At 46.8% G+C, this 26,403-nt stretch overlaps 1 protein-coding gene across 1 annotated transcript; it reads right to left on the bottom strand.

Annotated features, from left to right (window-relative positions):
• Nucleotides 1-8,924: 8,924 nt before the first annotated feature.
• Nucleotides 8,925-11,595, bottom strand: LOC101534405 (PRAME family member 12-like). The gene is made up of 3 exons (XM_058661016.1): nucleotides 11,309-11,595; nucleotides 10,200-10,772; nucleotides 8,925-9,501 (listed from the first exon to the last, which is right to left on the bottom strand). Exons 1-3 carry the CDS (start codon nucleotides 11,593-11,595, stop codon nucleotides 8,925-8,927), a joined length of 1,437 nt encoding a protein of 478 aa, XP_058516999.1.
• Nucleotides 11,596-26,403: the final 14,808 nt, after the last annotated feature.

The raw sequence follows: 26,403 nt of genomic DNA, 5'->3' as shown, positions 1-26,403 counted from the left end.
ATGCAATGCACGCACTGGGAGGAAGCAGGTGATGACTCAAGTGCTTGGCTGCCTCTGCCTGCACGCCAGGCTCGGGCGCAGTTCTGGGGTCTTGACTTTGGCCTGGTGCAGCCATCTTTTCTCAACCCTCAGTGCCATCCTCTCTGGTAACTTATCCTCATCCACTCACAAGCCGGCCCTCTAGCAGTCTCCAGTTAAAACATGAAGCACAGGAGAAGACACGACCCTTGTTTCCCACCACACTCTTCTCTGCTCTCATTTCAGCTCTCCTGCTTCACAGCACGACTCCAAAGAGCTTGTAATATTGCCCGTCTCTGCCTCCCGATCTCACACATACGCAATGTAACATTCCACATCCTCCCCAAAGCAAGCTGGGTTGGGGCTGCTGCAGTGGCTAAGCCTCTGCTTGCTTGTGGCCTCCGCATCCCATCTGGTGCCGATTCTAGTCCCAGCTGCTCCACTCCTGATTCAGCTCCCTGTTCATGGGCTGGGAAAGCAGTGGAGCTTGGTCCAAGTCCTTGGGTACCTGCACCCACGTGGGAGACCCAGAGGAAGCTCCTGGCTCTGGTTATCTCAGCTCTGGCCATTGCAGCCCCTCTGGGAGGGAGCGGGTGGAAGCAAGATCTTTTTATCTGACTCTCCTTCTCTCTGTAAATCTGCCTTCCAAAAAATACATAAATATTTTTAAAAATGCCCTTAGTAAAATATATTCTTATACCACCTCATCATTTAAAATATTTTTTTAATTTTATTTATTTATTACAAAGTCAGATATATGGAGAGAAGCAAAGACAGAGAGGAAGATCTTCTGTCCAATCATTCACTCCCCAAGTGAGCACAACGGCTGGGCTGTGCCAATCTGGAGCCAGGAGCCAGGAACTTCCTCCAGGTCTCCCTCGCGGGTGCAGGGTCCCAAGGCATTGGGCCGTCCTCCACTGCTTTCCCAGGCCACAAGCAGGGAGCTGGATGGGAAGTAGAGCTGCCGGGATTAGAACTGGTGCCCATATGGGATCCCGGGGTGTTCAAGGTGAAGACTTAAGCCACTAGGCCATGCTGCTGGGCCCACATTGAAAGTTTTAATTAGAAGAAAGTGTTTTGAAGAGATGAAACCAACAGAATACAACAAAACCCATGCTTTATAGTTTCCGCTGATCTTTGTTGGTGAAGTGTGTCTCCTCCAGACAATAAACAGATGGGTTTTGTTTTTTAATCCAATCTGCTAATCTATGACTTTTGATTGAACTTAAGCCATTTACATTCAGAGCTTAATATGTATGGGTGCTATGTTGGTCCTGTCCTTTTAGGAATGGGTTGTTCATTGGTTTAATCTTCTGTTGTCATTTTACTGGGATGTTCTTCCCATTTGCCTTTGGTTTTGGTAGGTGCAATTCCTCTTCTCTGTCAAGAGAACATCTTTTTTTTTTCTAGTTTTTTTTTAATTCATTGATTACATTGTATTATGTGATATAGTTTCATAGGTACTGGGATTCTCCCCACCCCTCCCCGCACAAGAGAACATCTTCAAGTATCCTTTGTAGGGCAGGTTTGGAAGAGGCAAATTCTTTTAACTTTTCTTTACTGTGGAAGAATTTTATTTCATTTTCAAAGACAAAAGAAAGCTTTGCAGGATATGTTATCCTAGACTGAAAATGTTTTTCTTTTAGAATCTGGAATCTGTCACTCCATTCTCTTCTTGCCTGTAGAGTTTCTTGTGAGAGATCTCCTGTGAGCTTAATTGGCTTTCCTTTATACGTCAATTAATTTTTTCACATGCACATTTAAGGGTCTTTTCCTTATGTTCAATTGAAGAGAGCTTGATAATCTTGTGTCTTTGCATTTTGAGGGGGTTCTGTAGGTCTTGTCAGGAGCCCTCATCCAACTTCAGGTTTGCAGACTTACACCTTCAGAATCCTGACTTTGAGACAGGAACCGGGTGTAGAGTGAGTAAAGAGTTGTGAGGTATAGGACACAATAGCACACTCACGCCTAACAGTGCTGGCGCACACAACACTAACACATAGCTCCTCACAGGGAGCTTTACAACACAACCACTAAGTATTCTCCTTCAGTTTAGAGACGTCTCGGTGATAAGACCATTCAGAAACCTCCTAGACATGTTAAAGCCTCTTATGCTTTGGTAGTTTTCTTTTTTCTAGGAGTTCCAGGGGTCTATAGACATTACACTGTCAGCTTCTAATTCTGGGCCAGGGCATAATGGCTCATTTTCAATATATTTTAAACGTCTACTTTCATCTTTAACCATCTTTTTGAGGGGCGACTCTTCTTAGTTGTAAAATGGAGCCTGTGGTTTTGCAACCAAGATATGACAGCAGTTCTAGACAATTGCTAAGAAGTTGTTCATAAATGTGATCCACTACCAGTTTCTTGTCACCTCATCAAATCACAGAATCCTTATGATGATCAAACATCACTATCTCAGGTTTAGCAATGGCTTAACAATGCCAAAATGGAAATAATTGTTTTTCCCTCAATTGATACACAGAGTTTCATTATGTGTCTACTTAACACCTACTGAGAGACACTAAGAAAATAAGCTATATTTTTCTACTGTTATTGAATGACCACATTAACAGATGTGAAGTATTACTTCAAGCAAAAGTTTTGAGTGTCTTAGTACTACTGTCTGCCTGGACTCACAATTAGGCCATTCTTAATGTAGTCATCCACTGAACTCACCAGAAAGGTTCTGCTACTTTCTTAATTTTCTATTCTGACTTCATATGTAGCAAACAAATCTAGTCTTATAGATTGCTACCAGCAAATATAAGAAAAAGAGACATTAAGCAATCTTGCTACATACTTACATATGCATGTCTTAGGAAGCAGCCATAGAACTTGCCACAAATGCTAAAATCACATACTTGCCATGATCAAGTTTATATCTTTTGTTTTGCAAATAAACTAATGTCCCTTCTTACCATTTCAATGTAATGTGAAGATATTAATGTGTTGTCTCAACTTTCAAAGTTTCTATATTCATAAGGATAAATACATGTGACCTGGCTTGCTAAGGATGTTTATAATTAGCATAGACTTCCCAACAGTACAATCCTTGATTAAAGATTGTTAAAGCATTACTAATAGGGGTTGGTCTAACTGTTCTTGGGAAAACAACAGAGTGAACCTTGACAAAGGAAAGAATAGGAGAAGGGGGATAATGTGTATCAAACTTGGCCTGGCAGGACAGGAGTGAAACAGCCCAGTCCAGATCACCACACATCAAGCACTGTAGATTTTCAGAAGAATAGGGAGTAACTATAGGTGGGGGTAGATTACCATTATGTTTTAATAATTTCATAATTCTAAGCTTGCCTCCGGATTTCTGGGGTCCCTCAGATTAACCCTCGTGCCCAAGACAGGGAGAAGGTCTGGGGATGAAATCAACTATGCCCCTCCAGAGTTCCAGGTGTCCCTCAGATTATCCCTTGTGCTCCAGGACAGGGAGAGGGTCGGGATGAAATCACTTACGCCCCTGCAAAATTTTTCTTAGAAATGTCCGAGTCACTAATATCTAGGATCTACAAAGAGCTTCAGAAACCCAAGGATAGTGAAAATATAAACCCTGTAGCAAAATGGGCAAAGGAAATGAACAGACGTTTCTCAAAAGAACAGATACAAATAGCTAATAAATATATGAAAAGATGCTCAGGCTCTCTAGCCATCAGAGAGATACAAATGAAAACCACCTTGAGGTACCACCTAACTCCTGTGAGACTGGCCTACATTCAGAATTCGAAAAACAACACATGCTGGTGTGGATGTGGGGAAAAAGGTACCCTCCTTCACTGCTGGTGGGAGTGTAGGCTAGTACAATCATTGTGGAAATCCATATGGAGAGTGCTTGGAAAATTGCAAATAAACCTGCCATATGACACAGCAATCCCGCTCTTAGGAATATACCCAACAGAAGTGAAATCTGCATACGAGAAGGGGATCTGTAATCTTATATTCACAGCAGCACAATCCACAATAGCAATGTCATGGAAACAAACCAGATGTGCGTCTAAGGAAGAATGGTTAAAAAAAACTGTGGTACATCTATTCAATGGAATATTATTCAGCTGTCAAGAAGAACGATATTCTATTCAAATCCAGGTGGTCCCAACTAGAAACTATTATGCTCAGCGAAATGAGTCAATCACAAAAGAATAAATACCATATATTCTCTCTTATATAAGAAAGCCAACATGGAAAGGTAGAGTTCATCAAGTGCCCATGGAGTTCTGATCTAAATATAGATTGCTGCAAGTCAGGTCCCACGGCAAGAGATGGTGAAAATTCTCTGTTCTAGGCATGTTGGCATTTCGTGGATGAAGTTACAGCAGAGTATATTTAGCATGTTGTGAACATGAATATGGCAAACTGGCAGTTTTCGTCAGTTGCTGGCAATAGTTTAGAGTGATGACAAATATTATTTTGATTTTTTTGTGTGTTATTTAGTTATGAGGAAAGTGTATGGTAAGCAGTCCATTTGATGGTTTACTAATTGCCTTGTTGTTGAGAAGTCCAAGTTGATTATGTATTTAATATGATAACAATTTGTGTGCTGTGAATTGCATGAAGAGTTAGGTAGGGCAGAGATGATGCCTACTAAATGTACAAAATGGATTGATGAGATTAGCCAGTTAATTCTTTTCACCAGTAAGGCACTCAACAGCCCATGAGATAGTTATTAAAAATGTCATGTAAATCCTCTTATTTTTGTATCACAGTGTCAAATAGAAGTAAAATAAACATGTTAAGATCCTTAATCTACTGCTATGTTTCACTGTAAAATTTACCTTTGTTACAATTTGCTTCTGTTCAAATTTGTTGAGATCGCACGTAAAAGTATCCTAATATTACTTTGGCTGGTATTTTCTAATTACTGTATAATATTTTGGGAATGTAAATTTTATTTGAATGTCAACTACAGTTAAGCATGTGCCGTTTGTTTTTCTTGCTCAGGTTTTGTAATTTGATTGAATGTTTTTATTATAGTTTAATAAATGTCTGCTTTATTTAAAAAAAAAAAAAGAAAGAAAAAAAAGAAATGTCCGAGTCAATTATTGACTTACCTTATTTGCTTTGCACCCCAACCGCTTTGGCCGAAGTCTTCACTGCGAGGTTCCTCAGTAGCTCCATCGTATCAAGTTCCCCATACGGGCCACCAATTTGTCCCAACCTGCAGGACACGGCGCTCAAACCCTGAGGGTAGACTGGGAATGCCAGGCTGCTAGTCCCGGGCTGCTGGCCCAAGAAACACACGGACACCCATACTTGGTGGAAAAGAGTGCCCCCCTCTCTCTTTTTTACTCCTCATATATATATCTTCTTCTCTAGGGGAGGAGGAGAAGGGGGGGTGTTTCCTGGGAGTAATTATCTTCACTGAAGCAGGGAAGGAACTAATCATCTACATTGAAACAGGGAGGAACTAATTATCTGAACAGGAACAAGGGTGGAGGTTCTATTCTGCTTGCTCTACACAGGATGTTCTGGCCTAATATCCTGCTTGCTGTGGCCCTGCTTGCCCAAGGCAGGCTTTGCAATGCAACAGGCTATCAGGTAGGCCAAGTCTAAGGCCCATAAATAAGTCTGTGGCTCCTAACACATGGTTCTCTCACGTGCTGGTTAGAGTCTTGACCCTGCCAAGTATGACCTATCCACGGTTCTACCACCCAATAAGGTACTGGTACCTAGCCCTGCCAGACAGGCCCCCATCCATAGCTTTCATGTGGACTGGTGTGTGGCAGTCAGTGATGCTCTATGCTAACAGCCCATCTCAGGATTCCCATGTAGGCTGGTGAGTCAGTCTGGCCAAAGTAGATCATTATGAACTCTCCCCTCCAAACCACCAGGTCTCAGTCCCCATGCTTGCCAGAAAATTTCGTGACCCCATTGTGGGGATGTGTGGACTAAATATTGTGGAAATACTAGTTCTGCTGGTTCTCTCAAGAGTTGGGTGGTGGTGGGCTGAGCTAAGTGTGACCATGGAACCTACCATCACTCATTGGTAAAGGAACCAACAACAGACTGAGCAAGTCAAGGCAGTAGCACCTGGATATCCATCCTAAGACAGGTTGTGGGCTTGGCTGGGCTGCAACATCCACCAGCTCATACAAGGTTGAGGTTCCCATTGATGAGTGTTAGGGCCTGAGTGGGCCAGTGTTCTGGTCTGAGTATGGCTGAAGTGTCCCTTGGCACAAGTGTGGACTGGGACTGGGCGCACAGAGCCAGGCTAGACTCCATTCAGCACCCTCTGGAGCTCTGGAGGACCAGGGTAGATGTTGGACAGATTAGGCTAGGTCTCTGCCTCTACTGAGCCATGTGTGAGCAGTGTCAGGGTATAGACAAGCCTTGGCTGGGCTGAAACATCCAACAGTAAGAATCGGAGTGGGTTGAAGTCCAGTCAGGAAAGGCCACTGTGCCTGCCAGGACAGGAGGTGGACTAAGTAGGGCTGGCCCATTGACCTACCAGTATGTGCGAGTTCTGGCATTGGGAGAGTTCTGATGGAAGAGCTTGGGATACTCCTCTTTCAGGACACAGTTGCTGCAGGTGAGCTCAACAACCATGAAAGGGGGAAGCCCAGACCAGGCCAGGGCATGATACCCTGGCACACATTTGGCACAGGTTGGGGGCAGACCAGGCTGAACCAGTTCACATCACCTGATGGAGAATCCAAGTACCAAAACAGTGTGGGTCAGGTCAGGAAAGGTTGCAACACATACCAGTACACAATACAGATGGGATTGGGTGCCTGCTGGTCTGGGCTAGAATGTAACCCTCATCAGCATCAGCTGGACGTGGGTATAGACTAGGCCAGGCCAGTTTATAGCATGACTGGCAAGTGCCAAGGTGATGGGGCCATGCCAGACTGGCCCCCAGTAGACAACCAGCACATGGGAGAAATAGGAGGGAGGGGGCATAATTGGTAGGGGGAACGTTGAGGTCTCCCTTGCTGGAACACAACTCCCCCTGAAAGGCGTGAATTGCGATGGGAGCAAATCACACCAGGCAGGGGTACAACACCTGTGGGCCTCAGGTGAGATAGATCAGGGAAAAGCCAGGCTGGGCTGACTGTTGCTAGTGAACAAACATAAATCAGAGTAGGTGAGGGCTGGTAGAACTTCACAGCAGGATCAGCTGGCAGGGACTGGCACTGGGGGCTTAACCTGTCAAGTTAAACTGCAGGATCACCTGGAGAGTGCATGATCCGGGAGTGGGAGTGGCCTAGTAGGGAAATAGTGGGCACCTCCCTGTTGGGTTAACACTCCCACTGGAGAGCACGAAATCCAAGACAGGGGCTGGGGTTGCTAGACAGAAAGGCAGCTGCGAGTATGTGTATGAGCTGGACAGTAGGTTGGTTGAGTTGAACTAGGCTTCAATGCCCATTGACAAGTACAAGAGCTGAATGGGATGTGGGACAGACTGAACAAGTCTGTAACATACCGGCATGCGTGGGAACCAGGGTAGGGGAAATCCTGGTGGGGGTTATGGGGAGTCTCCCCAATTAAGCTGCAGCTCAAACTGTTTTGCATGAGGACCGAGTATGAAGTGGGTAGCATCGAGCTGGACTACAACACACATTGGTTCAAGTGAAAGACAAGGCTGGAAACAGAACTGACCTAGTAATTCCAACGACCAGCATGTGCATAGGCTGAGTGGGGCAATGAACAGTGCCGGAACTTTAGTGGCTAACACACAAGAATCAGGTCTGGGATCATCTCAGATGAAGTCTCTTTGGAGATCCCTTCAACTGAACGGCTGATCTCAGAACCTCACCCATGAAGAGACTATGTCAGCCAATAGATTCTGAATAGGTATCATCGCTATTGGAACGGCATGACTGGCAGCAATTCAGAACTGTTGAACTATCAAAACTGCTTGAGCAGTGCCCTAGGAGCATGCCTCACATCGAGGATTTGGGCTTTGCTGTTTGTTTCTCCGCTTACCCCAGATACAGAGAAAAAATGATGATATTAGTGTGGAAACAATGGTATTAGCCACTTTCCTGTAGCCCTTGACCGTGTGTACCATTTTCAACCAAGTAAGATTATGAAAAAAAATGAATTTTGAAGAGAGCTAATGTTCTCAAACACCCCCAAAAGCTGCGGGAGGAGTTGCTATAGAACCCAGACCAGGTCTGCTGGCCTAAAGCCTAGTGAGCCTCCCACCTTGGCAGGGAAAAGCCTTGTTTCTTGTATCTTGTGGAACAAGGAGCCAGGCAGCCTGGGCTGGCTGCATTCCTGAACTGCCCAGGGCACTGATGGCTGGCAGTCCCTGGGCAGGGAGGAACAGTGCAGGATGGGCACCTGTGGGGGCTCTGCTCCCTCACAAACCCTCCTTTGCCACACAGGGGCCAGTGTTTCCTTTGGAGCAGTGCAGCTGCACCCAGGTGGCCTGTGTCTGAGGCTGAGTGGGGCCTGCCTTGTTTGATCTGGTCATAGGGAGGCCAGCCCTGAGGCGTCGGCTGTGTTCATGGACCTCAGGGTCTCCTGGCCTGGGCTCACTCCCTCTGCACTGGCACTGCAGCGAAGGCAGGGATATCTGGCCATCTTGTGCCCATCAAGTCTCCCAGCTGGGAGCATCCTGAAGGTTGCCCAGATGCACAAATGAGATTGGCATTATGATGCTTTATTTATTGCCACTGAGGACAATGCAATGTTGAGATCAGAACACGGAATGCAATAGAGAGCCTACTTACATTAAAACACAAGAACAACCTGAATTCTGGCCAGACCACCCCGTTCAGACTTGCTGCAACCCTCCCCACTCAGGCCAACTCCCTGCTCCTGGCAATTCCTGCTTCCCAGGCTGCTTTCCCCCTTCCCGCTGTAGCTAGAGTCTGAGCCCATGCTACCCACTCCCATCCCAGGTCCTCAGTGAAAGGGTCTGGCAGGAAGATGTGGAAATGTGCACCCACTTAGTCCAGCAGGTAGCAGTGGCACTGATTAGAGTGGTTTAGGCCAAACAGCATCCGTTGTGCACACTTCCAGCAGGGGTCTGTGCTAAACACAACCTTCTTAGGCTCTCTAATTCTTTCCAGGATGCCCATCAGCTGTCTACAGAGATGGGAAAATCTCCCTCCATGGGCAATGCCCTGGGTGTCATAGCTCTCCAGGGGAGCTGGGTACAGCTCGACTTTCAGTGCACTGAGGTTGCCCGTATGCTCCACCAGCTCCTCCATCATGGCCATGGAGATTCTGTTCCCATAAAAACTTAAGGTGGTGAGCTGGTAGCACTGGCTCAGGGCAGGCAGGATGGCATTGAGATGGGAGTCATTGATCTCACAGCCCATCAAGTCCAGGGTCAGGAGGTTGGCTGCCACTCTCTCCAGCAGAACTTGGAGGGGCTCCAGGCCGATGTTGGTCAATGGGACACGACGCAGATGCAGGTGTTTGAGTTCTCTGAGGCTTGGACACTGAGACAGATAGCAGACATCAGCTTCGGAGAGCAGGCAGGCAATTACAGAGAGAGTCTCCAGGGGGCTCTTCAGGCACCTAGGGAGACACCAAGAATGAATCCTGCAGCATGACACCAAGGTGGGAGACATCTGTTTAGGCCAAACCCCAATGCCTTAGATCCCACTCATGCCCACCCTCACCAACACCCAGTGTGCTCCAGCCCGAGTGCAGACCCATCCTTCAAGTTAACCACTCTCAGGCTGAGGCCTCCCACCATCACTGGAGTGACTGGGTCAAGTTCACAAAACCTCTCAAGCTACCTTTCCTCACCAGCAGAGTGCCACTTGTCTGGGCTATGAATGGCCAAGGGGAGACATGGATAAAGCTCAGGTTCAGGCTAGGCGCAACATCAGCCCTGTGGGTGCCCTCCCGCGAGGCCTCACAGCTGCGGAGCAGAAAATCACCTGCACTTCTCACAGGTCACACACCTCCCTGGGGCTCCAGGCACCAGACACAGGCTCACCTTGTCCACACAGGTGCTGAGTGGTGCCCAGGTCACTGACCTACTTTTTCTGACACTCTGCTTGAAGAATTGCCAAACTCACCCTTAAAATCAGAACCTGCTCCCTCCCTCCACCAGGCAGTTAGCTTCCTGTCACTGGGCCTGCTACATCAGTACTCATGATCAGGATGAAGTAGCAAGCCTTGCTTGTCCTTCACTAATCCGCCGCTTCTGGATGGCCCATGAGCCAGGCTCACTCTGCCCTCCCAGGACACTTTGCCTTGTCTCTCACCTGAGCACCTGATCCAGGTGGTTAAACACAAAGTAAAAGGAGCGAATATGAAGGCTGCGAAGGTGGGGCAGCTTGGCAAACTGGGAGGCGAACAGGGAGACAAACTCCATCATTTCCTCTATTGTGACGAGCGATGTAACACTTATGTTAGCAAGACTCAATTTGCGAAGACTGCTCATCCGGCCCAGGTAGGGAGCAAACTTGGCCAGGGCAGAGAGTTGCCAGTCACAGAACACTTCCACCTCCTGGATGCAGCCAAGCTCCAGAATGTCCAGGAATTTGCTCATGCTGTGGATGAGACTTGCCGAGATCTTCAGCTGGTGACAGCACAGGTGCACCAGGCTGGCTCTCTCCTTCACCCACTGAAGCAGGTGGGTGAGGAACTCATCGGGGGTGGCTGTGGTGAGGTAGATGTTGGCTATGACCTTCAAGGCTGACTTGGGCTGCTTGTGCTCCACTGGCTGTCTCCTCATCTTGGGCTCAGGAAAGCAGACATCATCCGTGCACTCAGCCCACACCTTCCAGAAATTCAGACCAGCATCCCGTAAATCCAGCACGTGCAGCTTCCCTCTCCTGGGGGTAAAACAGGGAAGACTCAGAGAGTAGGCAGAGGGGACTTCTGAGCTGGGGAGCCCACACCTCACAACCTGCTGCTGGCTTTCTTCCCCTTTAATTTGTTTATACACTTACTCATATATTTTGCCATCAATGTTTTTCTTGATCCTTGCAGAGGTGAGGGGATGGTGACTGCAGACCCTTGTGGGCCTCTGGTAAGGATGGAGAGGCTCAGGGAGGGGAGGAGGGCTGAGAGCCCTGAGTCTGCAGGGAGGGAAGGGGCCCTTCCCACTCCCCAGTGTCTGTCTTTCACTCATCCCTATTTGCACAGAGCTCCTGCCTGGTCCCCACTACCCAGTGCCTTCAAGTGCCCCATGAGAACACTAAGGTCCATGTCCCCTCTGTCACCTCAGGAAGCCCTTCCCCAGAGGGACTCAGGAGACCTGACCTCTCTTAGCTGCCTCCCTTGCTATCCAAAGAAGCTCCTGGAACAACCTTGAGCCCTTCACCCTTCCTGAGCCCAACTCTCTTTACGGGACTTCTGTGTCAGTTACCTGGAGTCAGAGTTTTGGGCGTACAACATTTCGAGCCCATCCAACACAGCTTTCAGGATGTCCACCTGGTACGTCTTTATCAAGGTGCCCAGTGGGAGGAACTCAAAGGGCCAGACCCTCACCATGGCCTTCAAGGTGTCCAGGAGCCTCATGTTAAAGGCCTCCAAGAAGAGCGCAGGGAACATCTCTCTGGGAAGTTGGTCCAGACTAAGGATGGCCAAGGCCTCATGACCCAGCAGGCTCTTCTGTGCCAAGTGCAGGAGTCTCGGTGGGGACATGTCACTCATCCTGCTGAGTGCTCAGTGACAACCCTGGGGAAACATCCGGGGAGAAAAGACCTTTCAGGAGAGCTCCAAGCAAGTCCTGAGTCGCCCAGTCAAGGACCCCATCTCAGACTGCCGTCACGGATGTGCAGGACTCCTGAGTCACCCCAATTCTCCTCTGAAGCTCTTGACCACACTTCACACGTCAGCCTCACCTGACACTCCTCAGGCCCTGAGGTGGCTGTAAGGTGACAAGTGGCCCATCTGGACTGACCGCTGGGTCACCAAGGTGAGGACCAATGAGGCAGCCTGCAAATGCCCTCTCCCTGGAAGGAACCTGTCTGACCATCATTCAAGGCCCTAAAGGAACAGAATCAGTCATGCCAGGTGGCCCACACTGCCAATCCACTCAGACACACTTGGAAAAGACAGAGTGGCAGAGAGGAAGAGACAGACTTTCCTGGTAACTGCTCTGTTCTCTGAATGCCAACAACACTGGAGCAGTGCCAGGCCAAAGCCGGGAGGCAGGATCCACTCCCATCTTGATCAAGCGGGCCATGAGTATCCAAGTCCTTTGGCCTTAAGCTGCTCTTTTCCAGGTGCCCCAGCAGGAGGCCTAACTGGAAACAAAGGTGGGACTCCACTGTAGGCACTGAGAGAGCATGTGGGCATCCCAAGCAGTGCTTTAACTGGCAAGCAAGCTTCATCTCTTACCTTGAAAGTCAAATTTTAAAATCTACTTAAAATTAGGGGCTCGGCGGCGTGGCATAGCAGCTAAATACCTCGCCTTGAACGTGCCGCAATCCCATAATGCGCCGGTTCTAATCCCAGCAGCACTACTTCCCATCCAGCTCCCTGCTTGTGGCTTGGGAAAGCAGTCTAGGATGGCCCAAACACTTGGGACCCTGCACCCGCGTGGGAGACCCGGAGGATGTTCTTGGTTTCGGCTTCGGATTGGCTCAGCACCGGCCAGTTGTGGTCACTTGGGGAGTGAATCATTGGATGGAAGATCTTTTCTCTGTCTCTCCTCCTCTCTGTATATCTGACTTTGTAATGAAAAATAAATAAATCTTAAAAAATTTAACCGAACAACAAAAATAAATAAGTAAATAAATAGATAGATAGATAAACAAATAAAAGGGAAGTAGCTACTGCCAGGTGTGTAGTGAAATCAAGTTTTCCATTCATTACCTGGATGTGTGGAAGACCTGATATAATACCCATAACATGCAGGTTAAATATGTTTGATTCAAACTGATTAACAATCTTGCTTTATAACGAGTTTAATTTATTTTTATTGGAAAGTGAGATATACAGACAGGAGGAGAGACACAGAGGAACATCTTCGGTCCGTGATTCACTCCAAGTGGCTGCAACGGTGGAAGCAGAGCTGATCCAATGCCAGGTGTCTGAGCTTCTTCCTGCTCTTCAGGCAGGTGCAGGGTCCCAAGGCTTTTGGCTGTCCTCCACTGCTCTCCCAGCTCACAAGCAGGGAGCAGGATGGGAAGTGGTGCAGCCTGGATTAGAATAGTCAGCTCTATGGGATCCTAGTGCCAGCAAGGGAAGAACTTTAGCTGCTACGTTACTGTGCCAGGCTCCAATACTAATTCTTAAGGCCTGACAGGCCAAGGACTATCTTTTCTCCCCATCAGAGCACAGGCAGTGCCTCATGCGGTATCGTCCATAGAAGATTAGGAGTGAAGTTAACAAGAAAAAGTGTCTACAGCCCAGCGCTGTAGCCTAGTGACAAAAATCCTTCCCTCGCAGGCAGCTCAATCCCACATTAGTGTCCCACTTCCCATCTTGGTTCTTGCTTGTGGCCTGGGAAAACTGTCGAGGATGGCCTAAAGCCTTGGGACCCTGCATCTGCATGCCAGACCTGTGCAAATGCCTGGCTCTTGGCTCCTGGCTCGGGATCAGCTCAGCTCTGGACATTGATGCCACGTGGGGAGTGAATCAGCTGGCAGAAGATCTTCCTGTCTCTCCTCCTCTTTGCATATATCATTGTTTTTTAACATGTATTTATATTGGAAAATTGTATATACAAATAGGAGGAGATACAGAGAGAAGGGTCTTCCATCGAATGGTTCATTCCCCAAGCAGCTGCAACATCCATAGCTGTGCTGATCCAAAGCCAGAAGCCAGGATCCTTTTGTGAGTCTCTCATGTGAGTACAGGTCCACGCTTTAGGGCATTCTTCATGGCTTTCTCAGACCACAAGCAGAGAGCTTTTGGGAAACGAGGCCACTGGGATTAGAACCGTTAAACATTTGGGATCCCAGTGCCTGGAAAGCAAGGACTTTATCCTTATGCTGCTGTGCTTGGCCCTGCACACCTCACTTTTCTTTTTTTTAAAGATTTATATGTTTTTATTACAAAGTCAGATATACAGAGAGGAGGAGAGACAGAGAGGAAGATCTTGCATCTGATGATTCACTCCCCAAGTGACCACAACAGCCGGTGCTGAGCCGATCCGAAGCCAGGAACCAGGAACCTTTCCAGGTCTCCCACGCGGGTGCAGGGTCCCAAATGTTTGGGCCGTCCTCCACTGCTGTCCCAGGCCACAAGCAGGGAGCTGGATGGGAAGTGGAGCTGCCGGGATTAGAATTGGGGTCCATATGGGATCCAGGCGAAGTCAAGGCAAGGACTTTAGCTGCTAGGCCATGTTACCGGGCCACATCTTATGTTCTAATAAAAATAAATAAATCTTTAAAGATAAAAATTTTTTTTAAATAGGAAGACATTAAATTAGCCTATTAGGATTCAAGAACTAATCAAACACAATAACGCTACAATAAGTAATTACAAGACTCCAGCCAAAGAAGTGATTCAGTAACTGAATTCTGTAAAGTTGTAGAATATAGCCCAGCTACCTGGGTCCCGGCCACCCACGTGGGAGGTTTGAATTCAGCTCTATTCCAACTGTTCAGGTGGTGAGTGGGGAGTAAGGCACTGAATATCTAACTGATTTCTCTGGCTTTCAAATGAAACAATTAGTGATTCTTTCTGTGTCTCCTCACTGTACATCTGCCTTTCCAATAAATACAAACATTGAGGAAACTTAAAAAAAAAAGAAAATTTAATGCTCCAAGACCTACATGTAAGACCAGAAATGTCAAACCCTGGGGAAGCAATCAAGGTGTGGGATTAGGCAGTGATTCCTGGATCAGATCACAAGAATGCGGGCAACAAAAGCAAAAATAGACAATGGGACTCTGGAAAGCTGGGAAATGTCACTCACGGAAATGTAGTGAAGATCATACAAGAAGGAAGCATTTGCAAACCCAAGAGTTACTATCCACTACATAACCCTGAGAGACCCAACACTACAACCAAATCATCCAATTGAAATATGGCCAGCACACAGATCCAACTGCAACACCCTTATCTCATTGGGGGAGTGAACCAGCAAGGACACAAGTCTCTCTCCCCCTCCCTGTAACTGCTTCCAAATGAATGGATCTTTCAAGAAAAAGGGAGGAGGAAATCTCTAGGGAGTACCATTTGGTGATAAAGAATGAAATCTTGTCATTTGTAACACCATGGAGACAACTATGATATGGACTTGAAAAGTAAAATGAGCCAGACCCAGAAATCAGCTGTGGTGATTCAGGGAGGTGAGTCCAGGTGTGGGAGAGCAATGATTAGAGGCTGGTAGGGGTGAGGGAGGAGGCTGGGTAGCAAGTGCTAAAAGTGAGAGGAGGGAAGGAGTCACAGTGTCCCACAGCATGATGGGAGCCTCAAGTTCAGAGTGAAGGACTCTGTACTTAAGCCCCACAAGAGAAGAGTTCAAGGGCTCCAAACACAGAGAAATGCTCATTGCCTGACCAGGCCAGGCCGTCCTGTACACACCTGCTCAACTGCTATACACTGCAACTCTTCAAATGTGCCCACTCACTATGGCTTAACCAAAGATTCTCTGAAAAATTTTAAAAATATAAGATCCAGGCCCGGTGGCGTGGCCTAGCAGCTAAAGTCCTCGCATTGAACATGCCCCGGGATCCCATATGGGTGGCGGTTCTAATCCCAGCTGCTCCACTTCCCATCCAGCTCCCTGCTTGTGGCCTGGGACAGCAGTGGAGGATGGCCCAAACACTTGGGACCCTGCACCCGTGTGGGAGACCTGGAAGAGGTTCCTGGTTCCTGGCTTCGGATCGGCGCAGCTCTGGCCATTGCGGCTCACTTGGGGAGTGAAACATCAGATGGAAGATCTTCCTCTCTGTCTCTCCTCCTTTCTGTATATCCGGCTTTCCAATAATAATAAATCTTAAAAAAAAAAAAGAAACTAGGTTAAAAAAATATATATATATAAGATCCAGCGCAGTAGCTTGCTGGCTAAATTCCTCACCTTGTACACAGCAGGATCCCATATAGACACCTGTTCTAATATGAGTGGCTCACTCTCAATTGTGGTCCCAATTTGTGGCCTGAGAGGGGAGTCCATGACTTCCCAAAGCCTTGGGACCCTGTACCCACACAAGATACACAGAAAGGCTGCTGGTTCTGTTCTTCATATATGCACAGCTCGAGCCTTTAGAACTGCTTGGGGAATAAATCTCATCCTCTCAGTGTATTTCACTTTCTAATAGAAATAAATCTTTACAAAAAAAATGCTTTTTTTATTTTTTAATATAAGCCAAAATTGTCCAGCAGCAGGATACGCAGCCATCTGCAACACCAGCAAGCCATCTGATCCACCTGCTGTCAGGTCCCAGGTGCTCCACTTGCCAGCAAGCTCCCTGCTAGTGTGCCTGGGAAAGCAGAGGAACGTGGCCCAAGTGCTTAGGTGCCCTGTACCCACATGGGAAGAAGACTGGGACACAATTCCTGGGCTGAAAGCTTCAGGCTAGCCCGGCCACACTTGGGGCCATATGGGGAGTGAACCAGCACATGGAAAGATTTCTCTATCTCTCACTCGGCCTTTCACATGCATGAACAGATTATAAAAGAATTGGAAAAGCAGAACACATCCTATCTCAGGCCTCTGATGTAAGCTCTAAGATGTTCAACTCTAAGATTGCCCTCCCAGCCCCCACACTCCCAACCACATGCTGAAATCCAGGAAAATCTTGGGAGAATGTTTTTTTTTTAAAGATTTATTTATTTTTATTACGAAGTCAGATATACAGAGAGGAGGAGAGGCAGAGAGGAAGTTCTTCCGTCCTATGATTCACTCCCCAAGTGAGCCACAATGGTCGGTGCTGTGCCAATCCGAAGCTGGGAACCAGAAACTTCATTCCTCCGGGTCTCCCACGCGGGTGCAGGGTCCCAAGTGTTTGGGCCGTCCTCGACTGCTTTCCCAAGCCACAAGCAGGGAGCTGGATGGGAAGCGGAGCCGCGGGGATTAGAACCAGCGCCCATATGGGATCCTGGCGCCTTCAAGGTGAGGACTTTAGCCGCTGCTAGGTTACGCTGCCGGGCCCGGGGAGAATGTTTGTAAGAGACCTGTAGCATTAGGGTCAAAGCAAGCCAAGGGAAAAATGGCTGGTACCTTCTGGTGCTGTGTCCTCGCTGGAGATGGAGCCTGGGCAGCTGGGGAGCCCCGTGGAGGCCAGTGACTTCCTGGCACTGGGCGAAGCTGGGAGGGCACCCTGAGCTCTGGAGGGAGCAGGCACAGGTGCTGGGACCTTTGGCTGTGAGTAGTGCCTTTCCCCAGGTGGGGGCTTCCATTGGGCCTCCTGGTTGCCACACCCATGGCTAGGTGACTCCTAAGGCCTCCTGACCCACCCAGTTGCTCCTGATTGGACCTTGACTCTGTCTGCATTGATTCTATCTAGTATGCTGCCTGAGGGAAATGTGGCTGATAGGATTCACCTTTGTAGGGTTTTTGTTGCTGGCGGTGGTGGTTTTGTTTTTTGGGGTTTTTTTTTTGGGGGGGGGGTTGTTTAATGAAAGGTTAGTTCCCATTAGAGGAGGAGATACGTGGGAAACTTCCACCTGCACAGGCAAGATGGCAGCAAAGGGACAGAGTCATTTCCTATGACACAGAATTTTATTTATTCATTTAGTTAGTGCGTTTATTCACACTTCAGTCTTCTTCTTGATGCTTACAGAGGTGAGGGGATGGGGACTGCAGACCCTTGTGGACCTCTGGTAAGGATGGAGAGGCTCAGGGAGGGGAGGAGGGCTGAGAGCCCTGAGTCTGCAGGGAGGGAAAGGGCCCTCCCCTCTCCCCTCTCCTCTGTGTCTGTCTGTCACCCGACCCCATTTGCGCAGAGCTCCTGCCTGGTCCCCACTACACAGTGCCTCGAGTGCCCCATGAGAATGTGAGAGGAGTCAGACTGGGTAGTAGGCAGTTAGAGTTTTCTGGGTCCCAAAGTCATTTTTTTCTCAAATATTAAGGGGTATTTTCCCCACATGTCTTGGATTCACCAGAACACTTCTCTCCCAAGACAAATGCATATTTTAACTTATGAGGAGTGCTTCCCCAGACAAGGGCGACATTAACATATCTGTTCCCCACCTGAAGCCTCCACCCAATTCTGTCTCCAGCCATTGCCAAGGGGGAGGGCTTCAGACTGGCCTCTTTATCACTGTAAATGGACCAAGGAAGTTGGCCAGTGACACCTTTGTATCCTTTTGTCCCAAGGCCAGGTACCATGGAAACCAGCAATTTTCTTTGTTTATGGAGAAACATCTTTGAGGGGAACCTTTATAAGATGCTTTCCCCACCACTAATACGGGTCTTTCTTTTTACTTTTCCTCCTGCCACTATGGCAGGGGACTAGGGTCCTTTCTATCTCAGACGCCCCTCCTGTCACTAGGACGGGAGTCTCCTCTCTCAACTTTTCTAATAAATCTTAGTTTAAAACTATACTGTGTCCGCATGAAAATTCTTCTTTCCTGCGAGACAAGAATTTGAGGTTGCTGCCGTATTCGGGGTCAAAAACCCTACAACAAGAACACTAAGGTCCATGTACCCTCTGTCACCTCAGGAAGCCCTTCCCCAGAGGAACTCAGAAGACCTGACCTCTATCACCTGACTCCCTTGCTATCCAAAGATACTTCTGGAACATCCTTGAGCCCTTCACCCTTCCTGAGCCCATCTCTCTTCCCCGGATCTCTGTCAGTTACCTGCAGTCAGACTTCTGGGTGTACTTCATACAGAGACCACCAACACAGCATTCAGGATGTCCACCTGCGGCCACTTCATGAGGTCGCCCAACGGGAGGAACTCAAAGGGCCAGACCCTCACCATGGCCTTCAAGGTGTCCAGGAGCCTCATGTTAAAGGCCTCCAAGAAGAGCGCAGGGAACATCTCTCTGGGAAGCTGCTCCAGACTAAGGATGGCCAAGGCCTCATGACCCAGCAGGCTCTTCTGTGCCAAGTGCAGGAGTCTCGGTGGGGACATGCTGCTCATCCTGCTGAGTGCTCAGTGACAACCCTGGGGAAACATCCGGGGAGAAAAGACCTTTCAGGAGAGCTCCAAGCAAGCCCTGAGTCGCCCAGTCAAGGACCCCATCTCAGACTGCCTCATGGATCTGCAAGACTCCTGAGTCACCCCAATTTTCCTCTGAGCCTCTTGACCACACTTCACACGTCAGCCTCACCTGACACTCCTCAGGCCCTGAGGTGGCTGTAAGGTGACAAGTGGCCCATCTGGACTGACCGCTGGGTCACCAAGGTGAGGACCAATGAGGCAGCCTGCAAATGCCCTCTCCCTGGAAGGAACCTGTCTGACCATCATTCAAGGCCCTAAAGCAACAGAATCAGTCATGCCAGGTGGCCCACACTGCCAATCCACTCAGACACACTTTGGAAAAGACAGAGTGGCAGAGAGGAAGAGACAGACTTTCCTGGTAATTGCCTGTTTCCCAAATGCCAATTGCAGCTGGAGTGGTGCCAGCCAAAGCCAGGAGGCAGGACCCACTCCCATTTTGATCAAGCGGGTCGTAGGGCTCCAAGCACTTGGGCCATAAGCTGACTTTCTCAGGTGCCTCAGCAATAAGCTGAGCTGGACTCCATGCCATGCAGTTACCTTGAAATCAAATTTTCAAATATACTTAAAGTTTAACTGAAAGTCAACAAGCAAAAATAGATATGAAGCTACTGCCAGGGGCGTCATGAATTAAACAGTTTTCCATTCATTACCTGGATGTGTCGAAGACCTGATACAATACCTATAATATGCAAGTTACATATGACTAAGTCAAACTGATTATCATCTACCTTTTTTATGATTTTTATTCAAAAGTCAGAAAGACAGGTGGATATACACAGAGAGGAACATCTTTGGTGCGTTGATTCACTCCCCAAGTGGCTGCAACGGTGGAAGCAGAGCTGATCCAATGCCAGGTGTCTGAGCTTCTTCCTGGTCTTCCAGGCAGGTGTAGGGTCCCAAGGCTTTTGGCTGTCCTCCACTGCTCTCCCAGCTCATAAGCAGCGAGAAGGGAGCAGGATGGGAGGTGGGCCATAGGGATTAGAACCATCACCTAGATGGGATCCCGGTGCCAGCAAGGCAAGAAATTTAGCTGCTGGTCTACCATGTTGGGCTCCAATACGAATTCTTTTTTTTTTTTTAAACATTTATTTATTTTATTACAAAGTCAGACATACAGAGAGGAGGAGAAACAGAGAGGAAGATCTTCCGTCCGATGATTCACTCCCCAAGTGAGCCGCAACGGCCGGTATGTGCCAATCCGAAGCCAGGAACCAGGAAGCTCTTCCAGGTCTCCCACACGGGTGTAGGGTCCCAAATCTTTGGGCCGTCCTCTACTGCTCTCCCAGCTCACAAGCAGGGAGCAGGATGGGAAGTGGTGCAGCCTGGATTAGAATAGTCAGCTCTATGGGATCCTAGTGCCAGCAAGGGAAGAACTTTAGCTGCTACGTTACTGTGCCAGGCTCCAATACTAATTCTTAAGGCCTGACAGGCCAAGGACTATCTTTTCTCCCCATCAGAGCACAGGCAGTGCCTCATGCGGTATCGTCCATAGAAGATTAGGAGTGAAGTTAATAAGAAAAAGTGTCTACAGCCCAGCGCTGTAGCCTAGTGACAAAAATCCTTCCCTCGCAGGCAGCTCAATCCCACATTAGTGTCCCACTTCCCATCTTGGTTCTTGCTTGTGGCCTGGGAAAACTGTCGAGGATGGCCTAAAGTCTTGGGACCCTGCATCTGCATGCCAGACCTGTGCAAATGCCTGGCTCTTGGCTCCTGGCTCGGGATCAGCTCAGCTCTGGACATTGATGCCACGTGGGGAGTGAATCAGCTGGCAGAAGATCTTCCTGTCTCTCCTCCTCTTTGCATATATTCTTTTATTTGTTTAAAAAGAAAGATTTACTTTATCGGGGCCCGGCGGCATGGCCTAGCAGCTAAAGTTCTTGCCTTGAACATGCCGGGATCCCATATGGGCCCCGGTTCTAATCCTGGCAGCACCACTTCCCATAGAACTCCCTGCTTGTTTCCTGGGAAGGCAGTTGAGGATGGCCCAGTGCTTTGAGATCCTGCGTCCGTGTGGGAGACCTGGAGGAGGTTCCTGGCTCTTGGTTTCGGATTGGCACATCACCAGCCATTGCGTTCACTTGGGCAGTGAATCATCGGATGGAAGATTTTCCTCTCCTCTCTGCCTCTGTATATCTGACTTTGTAATAAAAATAAATAAATCTTCAAAAAATGATTTATTTTTATTGGACAATTGTAGATACAGAGAGGAGGAGAGACAGATAGAAAGATCTTCCATCCATTGATTCCATCCCCAAGCAGCTGCACCAGCCAGAGCTGTGCTGATCCAACTCCAGAAGCCAGGAGCTTTCACATCTCTCACAAGTACAGGCTCTCCAGGCTATGGACCATCCGCCTTTGCTTTCCCAGACCACAAACAGGAAGCTGGTGAGTGCAGGGCCACTGTGATTAAACTGTCGAAATTGTGGGATCTTGGCACTTACAACGCAAACACTTTATCCTTTAGCCTACTGTGTTTGGGTCTTGTACCTCTTACTTTGTAATAGAAGTAAATACATCGTTAAAGAAGGGGTGTCTACGGGCCCGACATGATAGCGTAATGGTTAAGGTCCTTGCCTTGAATGTGCCAAATCCCATATGGGCGCCGCTTCTAGCACCTGTGGCTCCACTTCCCATCCAGCTCCCTGCTTGCAGCCTGGGAAACCAGTTGAGGACAGCCCAAAGCCTTGGGACCCTGTACCCATGTGGGAGACCTGGAATAGGTTCCTGGTTCCTGGCTTCAGATGGGCACAGCAACAGCTGTTGCGGCCACTTGGGGAGTGAATCATCGGATGGAAGAAAGATCTTCCTCTCTGTACATCTGTCTTTCCAATAAAATAAATAAATCTTATATTTAAAAAAAAGAGAAAGGTTGTCTAAAAAATAGGAAGACCGTAGTTTACACTAATAGTGCTTCAAGCAAATCAATCACAAAAATGCTACAATAAGTAATTAAAAGACTCTACCTAAAGAAGTGTTTCAGTAATAGAATTCTTTAAAGTCACAGAATATGCATGAACTACATAGGACCTGGTCACCAACGTGCCAGGTTTGTATTCAGTTCTATTCCAACTGTTCAGGTAGTTAATTGGTAGTAAATTGTCGGCAACACCCGCGTCACCGTGTACCCCGAGCCGAGTGGAGGTACTAGGGTTACAAAAAGACAACACAAGACAACACGCAGTGGGTCATTCTTGTAAAGAGAATGCCATTTATTTGAGGTTAGCCTGCCTATTTTTATAGTCTGCCCAGTTCCTCCCAGTATTTTCCCAATGCTCAAGCAACACCTAAGCTCCCAGGGGGGCATCTTAAAAAGGGGGAAGCAGGAAGAGGGAACTTACTGTTAAGCCAGTGGCCAAGACTGCCCATCCTGTTATCCCTTAGAAACAAGCTAAGCTGTGGAGTTAACCCTTGGGAGCCTGGAGCCTACATATCCCCCTTTTTTGTTTTAATGGACGCCTGTTAGGTTGTCCAGCAGTCAGTTGACGCCTTACCCATCATGGGGAGCCCCACCCAGGGCACGTGGAATCCCTGTCTTAGGTTGGTCATCAGCTCTGCCAGATCTTACCCATCTCTGGCTGCCCATCACACGATGCTCAACCAGACTTGAGCGCTAGGGTTTTCCACAGCCAAGGCCGTCATGGTTTGTCAAATGATGACCTGCTCCCGGGCTTGTTGCCTAAGTAGGCAGCAGAAAAGAGGAAACAATACTGCAATCGTGGCCCCGACCATCAGTCCCAAGGCTACGACTCCGTTCCATTCCTTTAACATCCATGCTGCCAGTCTAATGCCATTTAGAATAACTTTCCCCGTCATGAGGGGTACTGAGGTCTTAACAATGTACAAGTATTGTTAAAAACACTAACATTTAAGAATCCCATAGTGCTAAGATATTACATGTACACAAGACAATTTTACCCGGAACCGGAGACCCTAACTGCCTATCATCCCATCTTGCTGTTACATTTCCAGAGAAATGGACCCCAAAGGTTTTAGGGTAAAGGGGCATCATTGTCCACTCTTAGCTACTTCCCGCTGAGAGGGGGTGCTGTGGGGAAACAGCAGCAGTAGGGGGTCCATGTAGTAGTTCCTGGTAGAAGGCAGAAGTCATCGGGTGTTTGTTGTACATCATGGCACTTGAAAGGCTTCTCTGTTGAAGTCCTGAGTAGTAAGTCCTTTGAATACATTCAGAACTATTCAGCTGCAGACATTGTAGGTCCTGAGAAAACAGAAACAGACATGCCTCTCCAAGAGCTTAATTGTGTATCCATACATTATTTTCGAAAGGAGTTAGCTTAGCAATTCACATTTAAGAATATTTTCATCTATAAGCCAATTAAGATAGACTACATAAACATGTACATGTGTATCAGGTAACACATATTATAAAACAAAACAGCTTTTGTAACAGCTACTTGAGAATTCTTTAAAGTGTGTTAAAGGTACCAATTGTTTAGAATTACATTTTGCTCTTAATAATCTGAATAAACCATACCTATAGTTTACTATTGAACTTTAGCAATGAGCCCCATTCTTTTTTTTTTACAGATCGAATCAGTTGTCTGTCCTGTAAGGCCCCCCAACAGGGAAAACCTTCCCATCTGTCTCGAGAGTGAGTTTCCCCAATGACCACCAAAGATGAGGCTTGATGCAAAAGCAAGAGGCTTTATTCGATCACCAGCGCGCTGGGGCCGGGGCCAGTTCCTCACCCAGGAGGCTAGGCATCGACCCCAGTCATGGTATAGCATCCTTTTTAAAGGCTAAACCAAGGCTAAAAATCACAAAACCATAAAACCTTGAACAGGGAAGGGGAACCATAAACATAAACAGAGAGCGGGAACCCTAAACATAAACAGGGAGGGAGCCAGGCAATTGGGGTGGGGGCTAGTTGCAGGTGCCCCTTATCTCTCAGGCTCCCAGGCTCTATCTAAACTTAATCATGAAATATTCCTTCAGCTATTCACTGTTTTCTACTGCAAGCCAAATACAGAAAGCAAAGAAAAAGCAAATTAAATCCTTCTGTCCTTCCAATCCCAAATGTTCCCTTTCAGTCCTACAATTAACTTAAGCAACTGAATGATACAACCTTTGAAGCACATTCTTCTGAGTTTGAGGCTGCTAGTGTTATAGGGTTTTTGAACCCCGAATACTGCAGCAACCTCAAATTCTTGTCTCGCAGGAAAGAAGAATTTTCATGCAGACACAGTTTAGTTTTAAAGTAAGATTCATTAGAAAAGTTGAGAGAGGAGACTCCCGTCCTAGTGACAGGAGGGGCGTCTGAGATAGAAAAGGACCCTAGTCCCCTGCCATAGTGGCAGGAGGAAAAGTAAAAAGACCCTAGTCCCCCTGACATAGCGGCAGGGGGAAAAGCTAGAGAGAAAAAACCCATATCAATGGTGGGGAAAGCATCTTTTAAAGGTTCCCCTCAAAGATGTTTCTCCATAAACAAAGGAAATTCCTGGTTTCCAGGGCACCTGGCCTTGGGACAAAGGCCAGAAAGGTGTCCCTGGCCAACTTCCTTGGTCCCTTTCTAATGATAAAGAGGCCAGTCTGAAGCCCTCCCCCTTGGCAATGGCTGGAGACAGAATTGGGTGGAGGCTTCAGGTGGGGAACAGATATGTTAATGTCGCCCTTGTCTCCTGGGGAAGCACTCCTCATAAGATATGCATTTGCCTTGTGTTCTGGTGAATCCAAGACATGTGGGGAAAATACCCCTTTATATTTGAGAAAAAATGACTTTGGGACCCAGAAAACCCTAACTGCCTACTACCCAGTCTGACTCCTCTCACACTAGGGGCCCACGTAGAAATCTCAAAACCAGAAGAATTTAATCTATTAAATGTGCCAAGAGGCCTTAAAGTATCGGATCAAAGATTCTTCATCCATCCTTTTAGTCAAACTGATTCAAACAATAATCATATCAAAAACTTCTATCACTTATAAATGATCACCCAAACATTTCAAAGTAAATACCTAACAGAAAATACCCTTGAAAACACAGCTCTTTTAGATCATGAGAATTAAACACAGGAATTAATGCATAAAATAATCTCATAATTTTTTAAGAATTTTAACAAATTAAAATGTTGGAACACGAATAGAGCATACTGAAGCTGGATAGACATTTGATAAAGTCACCAATTAAACAGAGACTATCTAAAGTTCAATGCTTCAACTTTTCAACAGCTTTCAAAATTAGGGATAGATATTTTTATTTTTAGGTACTTGCTAGCATTTTTCTGTATGCAAACTTCAAAAACTTCAAATACAATGGCTTTAAGCAAATTTCAACCATTTCTCCCAATTCATGGAAACACATTTTAACACAAACCCGCCTCAAAACCAGGAAAGAGAAGTTTTTTCAAACAACCTTCTACTAGCTGATTTGGGAAATTACCTATTTTCAAATGAAGGCAGATAAGAATACTACAACAGGGGCAAGGTCAAGGTCACAAATTCTTGGAAGGACAGACTCCATGCATGTCCCTCCTTTGTTTTATGGCTGGAGGGCCTGGAGCTTCTCCTTAGCTTTTGTTTTATTGAAATCAAGAGAGCTGAAAAAAAGAACTTCAAATTTAGCTGTTGTCTTGGGAGACTACCTAGGAATTTACTGAAGTTAGTTAACAGGTTTAGTTATTAATACGATGAAAATAACTTAAAAAGAGATGTTAAAACACTGTTGTTTCTCACAAGAAATCAGACTCCAACTTAAAAGCAAAATTGTCTTGAAAGCAAAATTTAGAAATTATACACATCATAACAAATTTCACTGTATAATTTAAAAGAATTTGTTGATCTCCTGTAAGGCAAAAATCCCACATACTTCCTTGTAAATAAGAACACAAGTAATATGCAATCAGGGCCAATTTCATGATTAGGAAATATTTTGACCAATGAGCAAAAATACTCATCTACTTAATAGCATACATGATGCAACAAATTTAGCATAATTTTATAATGTTGCAAGACTATAATCCAAATTATTTTGAATGACAATTACACTATTCAAATTTTTGTCTCAATATTTGACAGTTCCAGGGATCCTACTAGAGCCCTCAAAATCATGAGACATGGTTCAGAACTCTGAAGAATTTAGAGGTCTAATTGAGTTAAACAAAAAGTACCTTTGGCATTTAAATGAACATGTACTGTATGTTAGATTTGATCAATGTCAGAACAACACTGTAAGCTGAAGATCAAAAAGCAAGAAAATGTCATACGAACCTTTAAATTTGTTAGACCTCTCTAAAATTATTTCTCAGGACAGAGAAAGGGGGTCAGTCATGGTCCGTCCCATCTCGTCAGTCAGTCACACACACCCCCAATTCGGAACAAGAACAACTGAACAGTTCAAGACAAAGATAGAGCTGGAGAAAGAATATTAAAACAAAATC

Source organism: Ochotona princeps, chromosome 2 (assembly GCF_030435755.1).
Source record: "Ochotona princeps isolate mOchPri1 chromosome 2, mOchPri1.hap1, whole genome shotgun sequence".
In the NCBI taxonomy this organism is placed as follows: domain Eukaryota; kingdom Metazoa; phylum Chordata; class Mammalia; order Lagomorpha; family Ochotonidae; genus Ochotona; species Ochotona princeps.
The sequence above is the reverse complement of the archived record's forward strand: the minus strand, read 5'-3'. Positions and strand labels throughout refer to the sequence as shown.